General features: G+C 44.1%; 1 protein-coding gene across 2 annotated transcripts; it reads left to right on the top strand.

Moving 5' to 3' along the window:
• The first annotated feature begins 12907 nt into the window (after nucleotides 1-12907).
• On the top strand, nucleotides 12908-19403 carry LOC130593413 (cytochrome c oxidase subunit 7A-related protein, mitochondrial). 2 transcript variants are annotated; one of them, XM_057398532.1, is made up of 3 exons: nucleotides 12908-13024; nucleotides 17647-17772; nucleotides 18644-19403. In XM_057398532.1, the coding sequence occupies exons 1-3, from the start codon at nucleotides 12953-12955 to the stop codon at nucleotides 18785-18787; spliced, it is 342 nt and encodes a 113-aa protein (XP_057254515.1). In that variant the 5' UTR covers nucleotides 12908-12952; the 3' UTR covers nucleotides 18788-19403. The 2 variants fall into 2 exon arrangements, with proteins under 2 accessions (XP_057254515.1, XP_057254516.1); XM_057398533.1 differs by lacking the exon at nucleotides 17647-17772 and having other exon boundaries at nucleotides 12910-13024.
• Nucleotides 19404-19814: the final 411 nt, after the last annotated feature.

Raw genomic sequence — 19814 nt, 5'->3', positions numbered from 1 at the left:
AAATGTGAACAGAATGAGCTCATGTATTCTTTATTTTGAGGGAAAATATTTTGCTCTATGGAAGCCCATTAAGAAGAGGTACTGGGGTGGGGGTTTTCTTTATTCGTTTTTTATTGTTGTCTGGTTATCAGTGTGTAGACTTTCGTTTCCTTAGAAACCAAGTTGAAGGAATGTGATCTCAATGGTAGCCTTAAACCAGAACTTGATAGGGTAAATAGGGTTCCTGACTTCTAGTAATATAGATCATCTTATTTCCAATAGAGCAGCAGTTTTTTAGTGAAACTAAGAAGAAACGAGTGACATGTAGTCAAAACAAAGCGCACTTTTAAACAGATGGAACTGTTCTGCTAGAACTTGAGCCCGTGTTTTACGCAGACACAGGGCGTAGCGCTCAAATTCAAAATACAGCGTTTCAAAGCCACCCAAAGACAAGCTGGCTCATTCCTAATAACTGCCAGTTTGAACCCTATACAGTAGCATACTCCATGGCCAGTACCTCTTTCAGCATCTGAAACATTCAGATTTGGACCAATACAGATGAAATACAAACGTAATGAAACTGGGGATACATGAAGACAGCTTCTGTGACCCAGCCTTTCCGTTCATCTAAAACTAAACCCAGTGCTAACAGTTTTGTGTGCTGCCATTGTATGTGTTGATGACCACAAAGGTTAATCCTACATTATATGCTAGGTTCAGTCCTTAGGACTGACCTGTTGAGAGCTATATATTTGGCTGCAATCCCTCAGGGTACTGTGTGCCATTTAAAAGCATTGGATCGCTAATGAAATCACTGGAATGGAAAAGCTGTCTGGGTGCATTTTCCTTCTACAGTGCTGCATGAAGCAGCATCCCACAAATCACAAAGAATGGAAGAATATAATTCCCCTTGATGCAAGACCTGGAAACAATATTGTCTTGATGAATACTCATCAAAAGGAAAAAAGATCAATTTGAGTAATTTTAAACAGTTTTATCAGCATGGGGAACAGCCACTGGGATGTGATACTTATTCCTACTGTACAACGGCTTACCCTGTTGTACATAGCAGCAAGTTTGATGAAGATGAAAGCCCTGTTAATGTAAGATTCATATAGTGCTACCCATGTATTTAAAGGAAAAGGGACTGGCTTTCCATGTCCTGTATGCAGTTTGTCCCCATGAAGGAATCGTTCTTTAGCTTTTGTAGCATCCAGCCCTCATGTTTTCAAAATAAACCTGAAGTCCTTATGGGTCCCAAGCACTTGTCTCTTCCCCTCTGGGTAACAAGTACAGAAATGTTCCCAGCTCTGAACGCCTGCCAGAAGCGGTCATATGCACAGACCAGCCAGCTAAATTCAGCAGCCAAACCAGGCAGTTTCCTGGGAACCTGCACGATGAACGCGCTCTGCTGTGATCTGAATTTTCTCCCACCTAAGAGCTTCAGGGTAAAACCACTGATTAAAGTTTGATCACTTGAAGCACCTTGAACATGTTAGAATTAGCCTTTCAAATGAGCTTCTAAGGAAGGAGATGTTTGCTGGAGAATGAAAGGGGCCGTGCATAGCAAACAGGATTAGAGCACCTTACACCAAAAAAAAAAAAAAAAAAAAAAAAAAAAAAAGAAAGTCATAAGAAAGTCATTCTGATTCTAAATAAAAGGAAACAGACTCTCATTTTCTGGCCTTTTTTTGTAAAAGCAAACATGTAGGTCAGGGTACCTGATGCTAGTTAAACCTGCTACATAAAGCAGATCCCCATTTAAATAAGTAGGCTTAGCAAGAAAGGTCTTCCAGCTTTGCTAAGCTCCAGCAGTTCACACTAGCTGAAGAGCTGCCCCAGCCCATATGGAAGGAACAACAAAACGCTGGTGTATAGTCAAAAGCTATTATGATGTATGGCCTGTGAAATGCAACACAGCGTAGGGGGTATCTTTTGCAGGTGACAGGAGAGGTTAAGCATCAAGAAGGCTCACAGCGAGCAGCCAAGACTGACAATCTGCTTGACAAGGAATTGTCAGAGCCACAGAATTTAAATCTTTGGTCAAATTAAGAAAATCTGAATGTTTGCAACTCTGCATTTTAGACTCCTGTATTCTTTACAAATGCAAAGGTTTATAATTTTATAGAACATTAATTTTATATATTGTTTGCTTATTTGTAAAGAAAAATGTATACTATAATTTGGAAAGATAATAAGTGTGGGGTTTTTTTTTTTATGTGAATACAGAATTAGATGCATAAAATCACGTAATAAAATTTGCTGGTCCTGTTGCTGTATGTCATGGATTAGTAGTGCTCAAAACATAGATGTTCATAAAATGTGTCCTTTGTAACAATGACTTCTGTGGCTATTCCTATTGGTATCGTACCGCAGCAGAAACTCTTCTTCTTGAACAGTTTTTGGCTCCTGAGAAGTCTGCCATTCAGAACTTAGGAGTTCTACTCCATAGAAAATGTGAGTATTTGATCCAGAAGTTAGTTTGAGCCAAAAAACGAAGTTAAACCTATACAGGGTTATTATTCAGCAGCTGAACATCTATTATAATGATGGACAACAGAACAGCCAAAACACAATGAAAAAGCAGCCGTGTAACACGTCCATTATTCTTCAGGGATCATTTACAAGAAAAAGAATGGAAAAATGGATTGAATTTGGCTTTGAGTTCACGGAAATGCATTTCTATTTAAAACAGAACACATTGACATGGGCTTCACTATGGAATTTCAAAGCCACAGAAGGCTCACCAGTGCAGTGCCTGCATTCCTGGGTGCAGATCTGAGGCACTCGGGCGGGTCTTTAAATGCAGCCATTTCAAAAGGACTTCCAAAAATAAGCAAACTAACGTTCCTGAAAGAAATGAAGTTTGAATATTTTAAGAGCTCCATGAGTTACAAACTATTCTGGCACCAGCCCACTGCGTTATTAGGAAAATGATCAGGCTTTGTGTTTCGAAACCGGGAGCGGTTTTACTTCTCATATCTTATGTATGAGTTTTGAAGGGTTTACTTCAATTCAGTCTGTGCAGAAATGAAGCAGTGTCCACAGAGCTGTACCAGTGTAGTTTAGAAGGGTTTGGCAGCAGAAGGGGTTTTTTTAGCGTTTGAACATTATCACTTTACAGCTGTGCTCAGCACTTGCACTTCCCAGCCGCCTGAGATGCAACTGTGAATAGACTGAAGCCCCCAAAATAAGACTGATTCTTTATACATGTGTTTGCTGTAAGAGTTTTAAAAAGGAACCAGTGAAGAGGTTCATGGAAATCTCACCAACCTACCAGTTCAGAATGAGAATTCCTTCCCTGGGACTCCAGAAATGCTCCTCGTCAGGTTTTAGATTTCTTTTCACTGCTCTTTTACCAGTACTGAAGTAGCTAACTAGGAAATGCAGCGAGGACCAGGCTGCTGCTGTACTAAGTACTCTGCAGCTATGGGTCAAAATGACAATGCTGCACCCAAACCCTATGTAATCCAAGCCTGAAACACAAATCAGCAGCTATCTGCAGACAGCAGTGCAAGCAAACAGCATGGTATTTCCCTGTAACATGAGTGTCGCTTATCTGTTGAGTCTGATACACGTTAAGTAATAAGCGTTCAAATACATTTTATTTTAACCCTTGGTTTAGAGAGGCTCCCAGAGATTGCAGTGCTTAGAAAACAGTCTGCTCCATTGCTAAAGGCCCTGTCAGCCCCACTGGCTGTGCCAAGACAGCACAACCTTTAACCAGGACGTTTTGTTGTTAGGTTTTCGCATTCAGACTTAATGTCACTTGATGGGATGCTGTGAATGAGTAAAATTGGAGCCGTTTATTGTAATAGCATCTTGAATCCTTGATGCTATGTAAGGGTACTGTTATATGATGCCATATAAAAGAGACAAACAATCCCAACAGTGTATTCATTAAGTATAGCCATGCAGAAACTCACAAGCTAGCAAAGCATCGCTTATATATCACTTCAGTAAAAAACTAAATAAATACAAATCTAAAAGTCTGGATTCCTGCCAGAGATTCTTGCTTAAAGCCCTCACATTTATATGGACTCCTTGAGTATCCCTGCCTTTGCATGCAGAATCTTTAGGCTGTACCTGTTGGGTCCTTTGATACAAACTAAGCCTGTAGGTCACAGCAACGTTTTGGTCTCTGTTGACTGGAGAGGTTTAAAAACCAGGTATGTCTGAAGAGAAGAGTTTTCCTCAGGGGAGTCAGGAAACCAGCAGAGAATAAAAGCTGAAGATGAATTTTGCTTTGTTTTAGAAAATCTATTTGTCATCTGGGTCATGGAAAACACAGACTTGGATGTAAATGCCAGGTTACCCTCAACACCAGACCAGGGACCATGAAGCTCATCTGCTCCCCTCTTTATAGCAGACTCCATCTTCAGCATCTCTGTCTTGTTTTCTTAGACCTTTCACCTGATCCTCACTCAAGGAGCATTAACCATTAGCATCCAGGGACTGAGGCTGCTGTTACCTTTGCATTCTATGCATACAGACCGGCCCATCCACATTTGAAATGCAGTTCAACTCCAGATTAGATAGCTGAGAATAAATATCCATACATTTCTCTGTCTCAGTGTAGGATAAGAAGCTCTCTCCTCCCCCACAATAAATGCCATATATAATGGGAAGAAACAGTCATGCAAAGCAAAGCTTTTACAAGGCAATACAAAATAGCCTAAATCATCCACATCCCACCCTTCATCTACAGCCTCATTCTGGCACCTCACATCCCTCAGCCCATTCAAATCCACTCGCAATGCTACAGTGAAGATCACTGACCTGCCTTTGGCCACCTACTCCTGCCAGTCGTGAGTGGCCCTGACAGCTGAATTGCCAGTGGGATGCTGGAGTTACAGATTTGTATTGCTTGACTTTTTGGCTGATTATTCCAAATTTCAGTTCCTACCAAGAAACAGTAAAGCAAACTGGCCAAGTCTGGACAAGGCATTTCCACTGGCTGGTCCACTTCCACCAGTATACGACAGTCACGCTAGAAGCAGCTAACAGCCTCAGCAACTGGCAGGCTTTCACACATCCCAGCTTAAGATCCACAAGAGGAATTACGACTTTTATGTTCCCTGCTCTGGGGATTTATCCCCACTTAGAGTCCATAATTATCGTGCAAACTGTAAGAACATTGCAAAGAGCAGGGGGAAGATTAATAAATGAAAAAAGGAAACTGAGTAGGGGGACAGGGAGAGATGAAAATCACTAAATCCAACAGTGCAAAAGGCTCTCAAGGAGTAATGAAGTCCTTTCTAAACTAAGAACATGCAATGCAGATCACTCTCAGACACTTACAAACAATAGGAACCTGGCTGGGCTTTTCAGACCTCTCCCCCATCACTGCTACTGTCCTGCTGAACACACATCTCTGCTTTCTTCCTTTGCCAGACTTCTTCCATCCAACTCCGCTCCTCTTTGGTCTTTACCCTTTTCCCTGGCTCCCCATGCGGCTGCTGCATTGGCACCAAGTATTTCTGAATTGGCAGTGCCAGGCCACTGTCTGCCATCCCGTCCTGCCCATTCCTTCCTCGAGCGTCCTGCCCCTCAAAGAACTGTGGGAAAAGCAGTTCCCCATCTCCACTCATCCCTGGTAGGTGTTACCCAACCAGTACCTGCCTACTTTGCTGAAACGGAAAGCCTTCATCCATTTCTTTGTGTTACACACTGCGACGATAACTCATATTGCCAACATCTGTGATTAACTACTTCCCCTAAATGTGTTCTGAATGTGTCTGCTTGCAGACAGTCCCTCAGATCATAGAGTCACAGAGTGGCTTGGGTTGGAAAGGACCTTAAGATCATCCAGTTCCAACCTTTGGATTCTACAGGCTACAACTCCAAATGCACACAAAGGCAAACAGAGGACTTTGACTTAAAATCTTCCCCAAAGTCACATCCTTTCCTTTCCGAGGTGACCACTGGAAACTTCCATGAAAGTGTGCCATCCTGGCATGGAGGGGCCCTACCCTGGCCTTTCACACACCAGCTGGGACACTAAACACAACCATTTTGTTGCACACACAGCCTAAAATTGTGCCCAGCACCATGTCGGCCAACTCCTTGTGCTCTAAGGCTGCCAGCAACACAGGCAGCAAATGCTGCTGTGTCCAGCTCTATAACTTGCCCTCCCAAATAACATCTTTCTCCGTCTATTTTAAACCAGGATACAGTACAAACAACACTCACCGCTTTGCTTTTAAAAAAAGCATGAACAAAAGCTCAGCTAAAACACCATAAATTGGCTTGGAGACTTGAGCAAGAAGATAAGCAGTATAAGCACTTCATTAGGCATTTTTACTGCTCAGAGGAGAGATACAGATCTGAATCAAAAGATGTTCAGCTTGAGCATTACAGTTCAGAGGGAAAATTGGATAAGCCATTGTAGAAACTTGCAGTTATTTACCAGTAGTCACAAATTATCCATAAGCTCTCTAGTACATCTTTTCATTTCCTCCTCATCAAATGTGCAAATCATACTTTATTGCTTTTTCCTTTGAAACCAGCTGTAAGAAAGCTCTTAAGCTTTAAGGCTGCAATCACCCAAAAAGGAACACATAGAGGTATCTTTAATGTTCAAATTGGTTTATGTGTGAATCGAAGATTACATGGAGAATATATGGGACCTTAAATAAAATCTTTTTAATAGCATTTGGAGAACATTTCCCTCCTCTCCACCCATAAAACTGTCCTGTAAGGCAAGTGTGGAGATGGGACTCCTAATTAATTTCTCCCTGCAGCACTACAAACATGACGCTATGATATAATAACCCAGTGAAAGCAAAGAAAGAACCCAGAGTAATTTGGTTCCCCATTATTTTAGTGTAATCTCTAGACTATAAGGCAAGTGTTTAGCCAGTGCTAAGAAGCTCAAGTTTGGAGGTTCAGATTATATTTGGTATATTATAACCGGATACTGTCTATCTGGTGGCAACTGCACCTGGGACAAGCAATTTCATGGGGTCAAAGTGGTGCCTCCAGCAATTCTGAAGATGCATAGAAGCCAGCAACATGGTTTAGTGTGAGGTGTCCCTGCCCATGGCAGGGGGATTGGAACTACATGATCTTAAGGTCCTTTCCAACCCTAACTATTTTGTGATTCTAAGTTTCTGCCTTTGAACAGTACTGTTCAAACAAATACTGTAGTCTAAAGGAGAGGGGGAATCCTTCAGGAAACCATAGTCACATCAGCTCCACACTGCAAAGTCTAAAAAGAGAACTGGATCAGGGAGGGGGAACAATCAAGAGTACATCAAGCAAAAAGCAAGTAAAATCATGGTGGCAAATCTTCGTTCCCACACCTCCTCACCACCCCCTTTCAGTTCCCTCAGCCTGCTGAAGAGGATATAGCACTCTTAAATGAACATGCCTGCACCACCAATGGTACTGCGAGCTCTGGTATTCCCTGGGAAAACAGAGCACAGATTTCGTTAGCAACTGGCATCCCAGAACCTCCACAAGACAACGGAGCCACAGACGATTCAGCGAGATTTGCTGCAAGAAGGCTTTAGGAGGGGAGATGTTCTCAACAGAACTTTCTACACCCACGTGAAGCATGGTCAGCAAGAGAATCCCACTGCTTCCATTCCTCACCTGCACTCACACAGGTCATCTGTTTCCTGGGAGAAAACTATAAACAGAGGTGCAAAGAGCAGTATGAAGAACACTCATCTAACTACAGGCTCTGTGAGGCTGTGTATGCTCTGGCAAAGACAAGTTCCTGCACAACGCAGAGGCAGATGTTGCAGGCAGCATTTACTCGGAGGGCTCCCTATTTCTGCAACTATCCAGCCCTTTCATGTGTGCAAGGACTTGGTTCAGGAACACTTCCTTTCAGCTTTCCCTGCTGTTACTCTATACACTCCAGCACATGTCAGTCCTCTTTTCGGAGGAGCTGCTACTGAGCTTCCCTCTTCCCCCCGCTCCGGACTTCACCTGTGTTCTCCCACACTGCTACCTGATCTTCTGAACCTCCTCCTGTGCTGGGAAATGCTGGGACAAGGAAGCAGATAGCTCTTTCATCTGCTTGTGCTCCCAGTTTGACGGTGCTCCTATTCTGCTGGGAGTAAGAAAGCACGGACAGGTATACAACAGCTGACAGAGTATTTTAAAAGGGAAAAAAAAAAAAACCAAGCCAAATCATCATTTATAATGTGGCAAGACAAAGGGGAAATGCATCACAAAAACCTGCAAGACGCTACCAAATGAAGAGATTTACACCATAATAGTTATATGCTTATAGAACGTCAGCGAGACTATAGGATGCTGCTGGAAAGATAATTGGGATACTGTCAGTTGTAAAGGCATCACAGGGAAATGACTCTTGCTGCTGGCAGAATATAAGCCTGAAAAATAAATGTAGTCAAAACTGTGCATTATTTTCAATGCAAGGAGACACTGCTCTCGTGGCAGCAATGTATTTTGATTATGTTACCTCTGATGTGCTAAATGATTCATAAAGGAAGAGTGTTTTCTATGAGGAAGATTTCTCGAGGAAGCTGGCAGTTGACCCTTGTATCACTAAATTTAAGTATGTCCTTTTTATATTTTTTTTTTTTTTTGCCTTTTTAAAGTCAGTCAAACAGAAATCCCCTTGAGTAAAGCCTTTCCGCCTGGCCACAATGTGGGCAAAGCTGGACCTTCTGCCGCACGGAGTATGGTTACTAGTTCAACCAGCTCTGGATGGCTTTATCACAGGCCTGGAAGGCAGTAGCTGTGAATGGGATTCTAGGCAGGCGTCAGGATCTAGAAAGTCCATCCTCACATCTCACCTTCCACAATTTACCAGGCTGTGCCTACTGTGGGCATCATGCTACAGTACAATACAACGCCCTTATTGCCAAAACCGCTATTAAGTCACTATTGTTACCAAGTATTTCACATACAGAAGCCTTACGTGAAGACAATGAAGTGAAATAAGGAATTCTTTCTAAATCCATCGAGAAGATATAAATGGCTGCCTCTCAGAAAAAAAAAAGCAAGGATTTTGTTATGAGAAAGATACGTAGTAAAAACTTTGGTTCTATTTCTCTCACTATTCTAAGTGTATGAACAGCCTAAATAGTAAAGATTACTTTTACTGATTTTCAGTATTAAGTTTATCAAAGAGAAATAAATCTCTTAGTTGACAATACCAGTCTAAGAGTGATCCGTGTTGTGTCCAGTACATCTGGGTCATAAAGCACCAGTGAATTCAGGCACAGGTTTTAGAAGTAACCCCCACCTGACTCTGTGCATAGACTTACCTTTCATTTGACAACACGATTCAAATGGAACGTGTTTACCATGTCACAGTCTCTTGCATTAACAGAGCTTAGGCTTGGTGATCATCTCCTAGTTTGGGGGCTTGTATACATTCTGTGTACACACACAGAGGGACACACAGAGCAAATATTAAGCAAAACCCAATCTCGTACTCTTAAAAATGAGTACTGCATAAACAAAACACGAGCACACACGGCAATTTCATGGTTTAAATCCACCCCCACGGTTGTTCTGAGCAATTCAAGAACAGAGCTGCATGGGCAGATTGACAGAGCTTGAGTTACAGGCATCTGTGCTGAAATAACGATCAGCAGATGAAGGGTTTGCTCATTAAGCAACAGAATAAGGTCCTTGTATTTTTGTTTGGTCCTCAAAAGGAAAATAAATACCCCAAAATCACCAACGGCAACAAAAAAAAGCGGAGTAAGCCCAAGGTACTCTGCTCCTTTCATTCACTTCCAGAAACCTACTCATCTGGAAGCACAGTCTTAGTGCTATTCCAGGAACAAGCCATGGTAAACAAACTCGCATGTATGAAAACAGCTACCTTACAAATCTGGGAAGAACAGAACAAACTAGAGGGTAGCCTGTTAGGATAGCATGTGGCTGCTGCCAGTACCTCACTGCAGATGAAGCTAGGGAATCCCTAACAGACCAGATGCACAACCACCAGTCCCTATGCCTCAGTGTCTGAACAGCCAGAGTTCAGCTTCAGGTCCAAAGCAGGAAGTCTTCTCCTTTTGGGCCACTTTGGTCAGATTAAGCGCATGTAGTTTTATGGTCCACAAATACGCCCAGTCTTTCTTTCCACCCTCCTACAGCGAGTGGCCTCATTTTGCCTCAGTTGTTTCCTATGGCCGGAAGTTTTACAGCCTCATTACCCATGATGTCAGAAAACTGGATAAACAAAGCAGTCTTAGCAAAAGCCTAGAGACTAAAGCAAAAGATGGACCAAAAGCCTATGGCAAAACCATGTCTCTTCCCTTAAAGGAAAGAAAGGCCTTTATGCTATTCTGATTTTACTTCCCTCTTCACGGAACGGCCCCATGCTCCTGTGTTACAAGAACAACAGCAGAAGCTTCACTTGTAACTGTAGTTTGATTCATGTCATCCTCCCATGCATCTCTCTTGCAAGGTAAACAATTCCCCATCTTCAATTTTGTGAGCTAAAACGAGAGAGAGAGATAGCACCTAGGTTTTGTTTCAGCAGCTTGCAGCAGCAAAGTTTCACAGCTTACTTTAAAGCAGCTTGACTTAAATGAACCAAAAAAGAGAATAAATGTGCATGTTTTTCACAGCTGCCATGGAGCTCCAGAGCACAAACCTTTCCTTTCAGTCAATATTGAATGACTTTTCAGGAATGTGATTTAAGAGTATCAATAGAGCCAGAACTAGTTGTACGACGGTGTTATCTCCATGCATGACCTGCCACAAGCTATGCTCCTCTGGGGTTATAGCACGTACTAATACTGGAAAACAAAGGTAGAAGAGCAAGACACTAAGCCTGGTTTGTAAGTGAGCTTGCCAGGCATACCTGTTTCTTCCTGAAATTGCTGAAATAGCTGGGCAGGAGGAGCTGTGGTGCATCTGCAGACAGATATACTCAGGGAACACGCCAAAGTGGTTATAATACATACCAGACCCCATGGATTTCAACAGGACAGGACTGTTACCATTCAAACCTAGCCATGATTCACACCATCCCACTCTAAAAGAATATGCATGCCCCATCTTCAAGGCCTTCGGCTCTATTACAGGCATATTTGTACTCAAACATAACTTCTAGTTTACTCAGAAATAAACAGAATCCCAATCAGCAAGTTTTTTTCTACCATAAATTATGCAGCACATGTTCCAGTTCATTAATGCTGCCTAATCTTGAAAGCTGAAGGGATTTCACCATTCTCCCTGTAACATTTACCAGATATTTCCATAAATTCCCTACTTACTGAGCAAATAACACATCCTCTCCAGTTAATGTTCCTACAGAGGCAGCGCATCAGCTCGGGGTGTCACGTACGGAGCACCCAGCTGGCTCTCTGGACCAGAGGACAGCAGGAACAGCTTGTGGAACTGAAGTCCCACCGAGAACAAAGCCTGCCTCCAGAGCAACAGGCCTGGATAAGAACCGGTGCAGCAAGGACCTGCGCTTCTGGTTCATAGCCCTGCTCTCACAAGAGAACGCAGAGCTCACAGGGGTTTCCTCATGTAGGACACATCTGTTCAGAAGGGGATGAATCCAAGGAGATTCAAGGCTCCATTTTGTTGCCATCAAATTCAAATTCTAATAAGTAGAAGGCGTTACACGGGTGGGTAAAGAAACCATATCATACATATTTTTAAATGGGTATTTCACTTTCTAAGCCACCTCCTATGAATAGCTCTTCCCCCAGTTTATAAGCAAAGTGTATTTTAATAGTTTTCACTCAGTGCATGACCACAGATATTTTTACAGCAAGCATATCTGCACAACTCTATGCAGGTCTCCCAATAGGCAACACTCTAACGGGTGCAGGTCGCTAACGATTAAACATTAACAACAAACCATCCTTTCTTAATCAGGTCTCGGTATGTTTAATCTTAACCACCAATCGGGTGAACCCAAACCATGACCTTGCACTGCCAGACTGGCAAGGGCAGGATGCTCTGAGCTACCAACAACATCTCAGTTGGCAACTGCCTATGACCCAGAATCCAAAGCACCACTCGGCACCCGCAGGCCCTCGAGCTGAGGGCACGGCACAACTCTGCCAAGGGGTACCTCAGCCCTGCGGCTGCTGCTCTGCTTCGGGAGATGTAGTTCTGGTGTCCCCAGCATAAAGACATGGAGCAAGCCCAGAGGAGGCCACGAGGATGCTCAGGGGCTGCAGCACCTCCCCTATGGAGACAGGCTGAGAACACTGGGGCTGCTCAGCCTGGAGAAGAGAAGCTGCGTGGAGACCTCAGAGCAGCTTCCAGTGTCCGAAGAGGGCTGCAAGGATGCTGGAGAGACTCTTCATTAGGGACTGCAGTGACAGGACAAGGGGTGATGGGTTCAGACTGAAACAGGGCGAGTTCAGGTTGGATCTAAGGCAGAAGCTCTTCCCTGTGAGGGTGCTGAGGCGCTGGCACAGGGTGCCCAGAGAAGCTGTGGCTGCCCCATCCCTGGCAGTGCTCAAGGCCAGGTTGGACACAGGGGCTTGGAGCAAGCTGCTCTAGTGGAAGGTGTCCCTGCCACGGCAGGGGTTGGATCTGGGTGAGCTCTAAGGTCCCTTCCAGCCCAAACCAGGCTGGGATTCCGTGATGAGGCTTCCAGCAGCAGCAGCAGCAGCAGCAGCACCGCACCGCCTTCCCCTGGCATACCACGCTGGTTTCCCGCCTCACTTTATGAACCAAACGGTCAATTTCAGATGCCTCCAGACCTCATCGGGGCACTGCCATCCTCGTGATACGGACACCGAGATCACGCTCCGCAAACCGAACCCGCCGCTGCCCCCACAGGCACCCACTCGGACACCGGCGGCCGCCGACTGCTTTAGCAGCGATTCGTGTCCTTCTCCGCACTGCTGTTCCACCCCGCTCCACCGGCGGCTTCCCGTGCTCACCGCTCGCAGGCGTTCGCGGCGAGGAGCCGCGAGCCGGCGGGGCCCTTTCACGTCCAGGGGTCCTTGGTGGCGAGGCGTCGCAGCCGGTGTGCCGCCGGGGCCGCTCGCCGGTGCTGCCCGCTATGTACTACAGGTTCCACGGCTTCACGCAGCGGCTGGTCGGGGCGGCGGCGGCCGAGGCCTACAACCCGCAGGTAACCGGGCCGCGCCGCCCGCCCGCGCCGCCGTGACCTTCCCCGTCCTCTTCCCCGCCGCCCGGAGCCGGCCCGGCCGGTGGAGGGGCAGCGGTGGTGGCGGCGGCGGGCGGTTCCGTGCTGCCGTTTGTACGGCTGGGGAGGGATCTTCCCTCCGTGTCTCATCACCGGTCGAGTGACCTTGGGCAAGGCGAGGCGCCTCTTGGGATGTGTTGGGTGTTACAGCAGGCTCCTGCCATGCAGGAGCCCCCCAGGCTGGAGCAGTGGCTGCTGGCATCTTAACCTGGCTCTCAAATCGCCGTCCCTTGTCCCTGCATGCACAAAAACTAACTCCTGAAAGCATTCACAGCCTTAGTAGGGAGGACACGCGTCTAGGGAGGTTTGTTGAAAGCAAAATGAAAACCAGCCTTTCCTCCTTATGACGCTGACCTGGGTACCATGCACATAAAGGTTAAAAGTGGCATTATATAAGGTTATATTTTAAGAGCTTCAAGTGCGTGGTTAATTCTGCAAGAGTGAGGGGAGCTGAGGGAAGAGAGGGTTAAAAGTGGCATTACATACGGTTGTACTTTAAGTGCTTCAAGCGCATGGTTAATTCTGCAAGAGTGAGGGGAGCCTAGGGAAGGGAGGGTAGATCCTGATTACATCAAGCATTAAGGCATTAAATACATAAAGCATTTCCTATCGGTGAAAAGAAACCACAGAACATGCTTGCTTTGTACGTGCATCAATGGTGAATCCTAAGTAATCCTAGGAAGTCTGTAATGTGGTTATGTCATGGGCCTAATGCAGCGTAGTTGCTAAGCAGCATTCAGGTTTTTGACTAAACTTTGAAAAAATTAAGTTCTTACAGTTTAGTAATAAAAAAAAAACAAAAACCAAATTCCTCAAAACAGAACAACACAAACCCTGGAGGTTTAGGTTTGGAAGGGTGATTTTTAAGAAGTCAGGCTTGCCAAAGAACTGCCTCCAGACAACAGTCATAGAGAATCACAGACTGGTTTGGGTTGGAGAGAACCTTAAGATCATCCCTTTCCAACCCCCTGCCACGGGCAGAGACATCTCACACTAGAGCAGCTTGCTCCAAGCCCCTGTGTCCAACCTGGCCTTGAGCACTGCCAGGGATGGGGCAGCCACAGCTTCTCTGGGCACCCTGTGCCAGCGCCTCAGCACCCTCAGCTCAGTTTGGACTAATGAGCTCCAGAGGACCCTTCTGTCCTGAATTACCACAAGATCTGAAGTAAAGAGTGGGGCAGCAGTGACTTTCTGATGTGGCAGTTTCTTTCCCAAGAAGGATTTTCATTTTACTCTTTTCCCATCACTCTTTGGAAGGCTTCCTCCTAGTAATAGAGGTGCAGGGCACAGGGAAGACAGTAGGATAAAGTACATCTGTTCATTAAGTGCACATCCAACAGGCTCCTGTGCTAGAAAACATTTGCCACTGTTGCATTATTATCTCTTCTGCACAAAGTCATAGCCAAAGAATAAACATCGACACTTCATTTGTGTAGAGGAAAGCAAAGGCTAGGGTTACCATCACACAGGTGGGCAAAAGGGCTTCAAGCCCAAGCAGTAAAGTGCCTCCTTTCTGGAAGAGTATAGCTTAGAACACTAAGAATACATAGTGTTTATACATAGGCTTTAGGTCACCGTGACTATCTGTCTGCAAATAATGCATCCCTTGTAGGATCCCAAGAGAAAAACCCCAACATAAAAATACAGAAAGCTCTGATAAACCACCTGGAGTAAAGCTGTCCTAAAACATCTGGCTTCTGGAGCCCAGGTCGTGGAGTGTTACCTAACTTTCTGTTCAGCAGGCTCCATTACATTACAACAATCATCCCCTTTTAAGTATATCTTTAGCTTTGGGGGGATTAAAAAGGCAGAAGCAAGATAAGAGGAGAATAGGGAATTCTCTGTTATCCCACATCCTGTTCTATTAATGAATATTAGCTATGAATATCATTATACTAGATACAGAAAGACATGATAAATCACGAGTTCTTGACATCTTCTAGATGAAAATGCTGTAGCGTCATATATCATAACTGGGTTGGTAAAAGGTCCATGCAAAACCAGCTTCGCAGATAAGTATCGCTGCAGATAGAAACAAAGTCTGGATAGATCTCACTTGTGTTCTGCAAGCAAGAAGGAGAATGGCCAAGGCTCAGAAATACTTCTCTTCCAGAACACTGTGATTCCTTTGTAGGTCATCATCAGGCGTTGTCTTTCATTTCAGTGCCACCACTGAAATGTGAAAGCCTGGTTTTTGAGAGAGTATAATAGAGAGGATGAGATTGTCTCCAAGCAGGAGAATTTCACACAAGTCTCGCTTCATAGATGTGGGGTTTTCAGACTCTGTCTTTTGTGTCTGGCTCATCATTCACACAGCTTAGTCCTCAACTATTGTAGCAAGCAAACAAGCTATGCAACAGAACAGAGAATAGCTGCATTTTCAAAAGTCACCTTCAGTCCCTTTTTACAGTGTTCTGAGGCCAGCCTTTTGGTAGAATTTGCCTTTTTGTGACGCATTCAGGTGCATCGCTCCGATTAAACTGATAAATAGGGACTAAAATAGAAAGAAATCACTTGAGTGAATAGATGCTAAGTCCAAAATGAAGTAAATTCTTTTTCCTTCCCATTTCTTTGCTGTATTTGATAAAACCATAGCTCAGCATGTAAAACAGCTCGCTGTTTACACTTTTATTTGTCTTGATGTTTCTGCAAAGATGAAGACACCCTGCAATTCAAATCCTGCTTGCTCGAACAGGCAGTATAACAATTCAGTCAATTCTGTGCTGTTCCATTCTGATGTTTCCCAATGGAGTGTTGTTCTAATGCAGGTTTAAGCTTAGTGGGGGCTTGCAAAGTATCGGTCAGAATGTATTTCTGAAATGCTTTTGCTGACAGGAACGTAACAGCTTATCCTAACAAAAAGAAATCTCATAGTCTGAAACCTGTGCTGTTCTTTCCGTCTCAGTGCTGGCATTCTTAGAAGACTTAATTTTTCATTTAGAAAAGTTATGTACAGTAGTATGAACAACATAGCCTGCTCGAATAAACAGGAGGTTAAAAACTACTACTCACATTTAGGAGGATAATGACTGCCATCACTGCTACAAATTCAGTAAACGCTATTACTTCAAATAGTTGGCTGGTGTTTAAGGTACAAAGAGTGGGATCAGTTTCAGATGCTGTCAGGTGAGGATGACTGTGTGAGCTTCTCCCTAGTTCAAGGCTGACTGTGATCCTAGTAGAAATTTAGTCGTACTACCATATCTAGACTTGATGCAACTTCTTCTGCTTGTGGCTGTTTAAAAACCCCACAGAACACCGATCTGGTGACTTTAGCTGTTATGAATTGCTTGGAGTTAGTTGAGAAATTATAATGATTAACCTATGCTGTAGATGGTCCTTAAAACATACACAAAATTGCTTTTACTTACTTGTGTCATCCTAATACAAAGCCTCAAGTGATCCTACCTAAAAAATTCCTTGTGTTAGTGGCAACAGATATATTTAACCTCTTACAGGGAGGTATTTTCTGCTATGAAGGACATACTATTTAGATGTGTCTGGGTTCAGCGAGCCTATAAAAGCTGCTTCAGTGCATGCTCAGAAATAAGAATTCTCAGCTTAACTTTCTTACCTGTTTCCCCTTTGCCATTTTGGTCCTTACCTCAGTTTTTTCTACTTTCTCATTCTCTGATCTGTTTGAGCAATTCCCCTAACATGCAATAGCTGAAGTGTGGTGGTATTGCCATGGAACTGCTCCAAATCCTGAACTGGTTTGGGCTGTCACAGAAACGCAAATCTAACTTGGGAATTCACACTAGCAAGGCAACGAGTTCCTTTTACCCTTGTGCATGTTGCCAACCTTCAGGCCTCTGACAGGGAAACAAACAGTCTTTACAGAGGGGTAGGCAGGTAATTCTGTTTGTTGGCTTGGATTTCACCAAGGGCTTCAGCAGTGCTGATGAAATCAGCTGATGTTGACTCTTCTGCACGAGCACACATCTGCTGTACCTTGTCCAAGGACTGGAATAAATTCATAGAATCATAGAACGGTTTGGGTTGGAAAGGAGCTTAAGGTCATCCAGTTCCAGCCCCCTGCCATGGGCAGGGACACCTCACACTAAGCCATGCCAGCCAGTGCTCCATCCAGCCTGGCCTCAAACAATGGAGCATTCACAAATTCCTTGGGCACCCTGTGCCAGCGCCTCAGCACCCTCACAGGGAAGAGCTTCTGCCTTAGATCTAACCTGAACTTGCCCTGTTTCAGTGTGAACCCATCACCCCTTGTCCTATGGCTGCAGTCCCTGATGAAGAGTCCCTCCCCAGCACCCTCGTAGGCAACAGTTCTTACACTGAGGATTTCTCTTCTGCCATGTGAAGCTGCTCATGGGGAGTACATTGAGAAATCAGAAAGGATCCTAAGCCCTGACCCAAAGATGTAGCTCAGAAACCAGTGTGCCAACCTTAGCTCATTGTCACAGGTCCTCATACCAGATAAATACTCTTTCTAATGTATCCTTGTAATGACTGGCAGTGCCTGCCTAATGTGACAATTGGTGCATTTGCAAGTGTTATATTCCTTGATATTTTAATCTTTATTTATGCAGGGACTCAAACCAATAGTTTCCACTGAATCCCCAGCTCTGACAACATCTAAACTTGCTTCAGATATACCAGCAACTGATTCTTTCTTGGGTAAAAACAAGGTGCCAGACCTACAGAAACTTTTTCAGGTAATGAAAAAATTCGAGTAACTTACAGAAAACAAGAGTGAGACGTATCTTTCCCTATTTTAATGTAGCTAACTACCTCTGTCATTCTACTAGAGCAGCATTTTGTCAAGTCTAGTTAAGAAAGTGTCAAGTATGGTATAACCTGTGTACTTGTACTGTACTACAAGGTAGTATATGCCTTACAGAGGAGATAAGTACAGAAAGTGGAAAGTCCAGTTATATTGTCTGCCTTTTCCCTGGCTTTGGAAGATTCTTACTATGTTATTTGACAACTGGAAGCGCTTTCTGCCTGGGAATCCAAGCGTGTGCCTTAAAGCAGATCTGAAGGAGCAGAGCAGATCATTACTGTTGTGTGTATACTTTGAAGCTGCTTATAAGGCAGTAGAAAAGCACAGTGAAGTCCTCAAAGCCAGTCTGTTAGTTAAGCAGTTTCTAAGTGTACTAGGACTTCTCGTAAAACCAGTTAATTCTTAAGAGAGTTCAAGCATGTGCTTTGTATAACCTTCCCTCTTCTCTCTTACCCGCTGCTTGCATTTGGAATGTGTCGTGCTAACTTGGTGAATCACTTTTTATACGTATCTTTTTCACATTCATTTCTTAGTGACACTTTTTCCACCCAGATCCTCTTGAGACATACTGCAAGATAAGTTCTCTCTGCCTGCACTTAACAGCTTTGGCTAATAGATTAACTTGCCTTTGCGTTTGTCTTGCTAAATGAACACTGCAGAGTCCACTTGATTGCAGATAGCCTATTTGTCAGGAGGTTTCCCATGTGGAATTCTTTTAATTCACCCCAATTAAGCTTGTTCCTTATGGTCTTGATATGGGTGTTCACTTCCTTTTTTGTTCTCTGTTTCACCCCTCCCCACAGAAACCAGACGGGCTGCCAGTACACCTGAAACGAGGAGTTCCGGACAGGCTGCTTTATCGGACCACTATGGCTCTAACAATAGGCGGCACGATCTACTGTCTAGTAGCACTGTACATGGCCTCACAACCAAGAAACCAAAAATAAATGAACCACAACTCATGGGACTCATGCCACTTCCCTGAAGGACCTCCTGCATGTATCTGCACTTGCTTTCATTTGGTGATCATGCGGGCTTCGTTGTTCAGGTCACATTTCCCGGAGAAAAGGGTATTAAAATCGGTTGCCTTATGCGTTCTAGAAATCAGTGTAAACCAACATAAAGACATATTTTAACATGGTTTCAGCTTTGTACTTGTTGTCTTGCAGGAGCGTGTGGATAGTTGGAGAAAGTGAAGCTTTTTCTTCCTTCCAGCTTAAACAATTAGAGGGAGGACAGGAGAAATGCTTTGTGGGCTGTGCTCCACATTCCTTAGTGGGGGGCTGCTGCTGGTTTTCAGGAGAATAACAGCAAATCATTTCATTATTAACAACATGTTGGGAACCCGTTTCTGCCATACACAGCTCATTTTATGTAAGCAGGTGGCAGTGGAACTTCTCCAAACGCTGGCATATCATGAATAATGTTAGCATCACTGTATGCGGCAGAGAGCACCAGTGTTGTGGCATCAGTTATGCCAGGTGCTGGACTTTCGTTTGTCAAACTATCTTACTCTGCAATAAAGGTAACTACAGGAGTAATAAAACAGGCAACTCTTGAAAAGTTCCAGACTACTGGAATAGGTAGTGGCTGGATAGTGCAATAAACATACTGGTACACTTTTGGGTTAAGTTCAGCTCATAGCTCTCAAACCAGACAACTGGTTCAGTTGCCTTGCTGCATCTTTTTGATATGGTAATCCCCTTAAAACCCTCTCTCAGAACTCACTGGGTGTTTAACTGTAATTTTTGATCACAGGTCACTGTCATAACTCAGCTGCCTCTTATTTTCAGAGCGCGCACATAGCTACTTACGTACACAAATGCAAGCACATTTCCTTTGCTGTGTGAGTGGAAGAGAGAGGCCAGCAAACCTCTTTATTCATTCTCTTTCCTATGTAATACAGCCTTGAACAGCAAGTTTCACACAAGTCTTAAGAAAAAAAAATCCTCTAATTTGATAGATCCTCCTCTG

Source organism: Pezoporus wallicus, unplaced genomic scaffold (genome assembly GCF_028554395.1).
Source record: "Pezoporus wallicus isolate ANWC-B61680 ecotype Strahan unplaced genomic scaffold, APGP_CSIRO_Pwel_v1 contig_11493, whole genome shotgun sequence".
NCBI classification, from domain to species: Eukaryota; Metazoa; Chordata; class Aves; order Psittaciformes; family Psittacidae; genus Pezoporus; species Pezoporus wallicus.
This window is presented reverse-complemented; position numbering and strand designations above follow the sequence as displayed.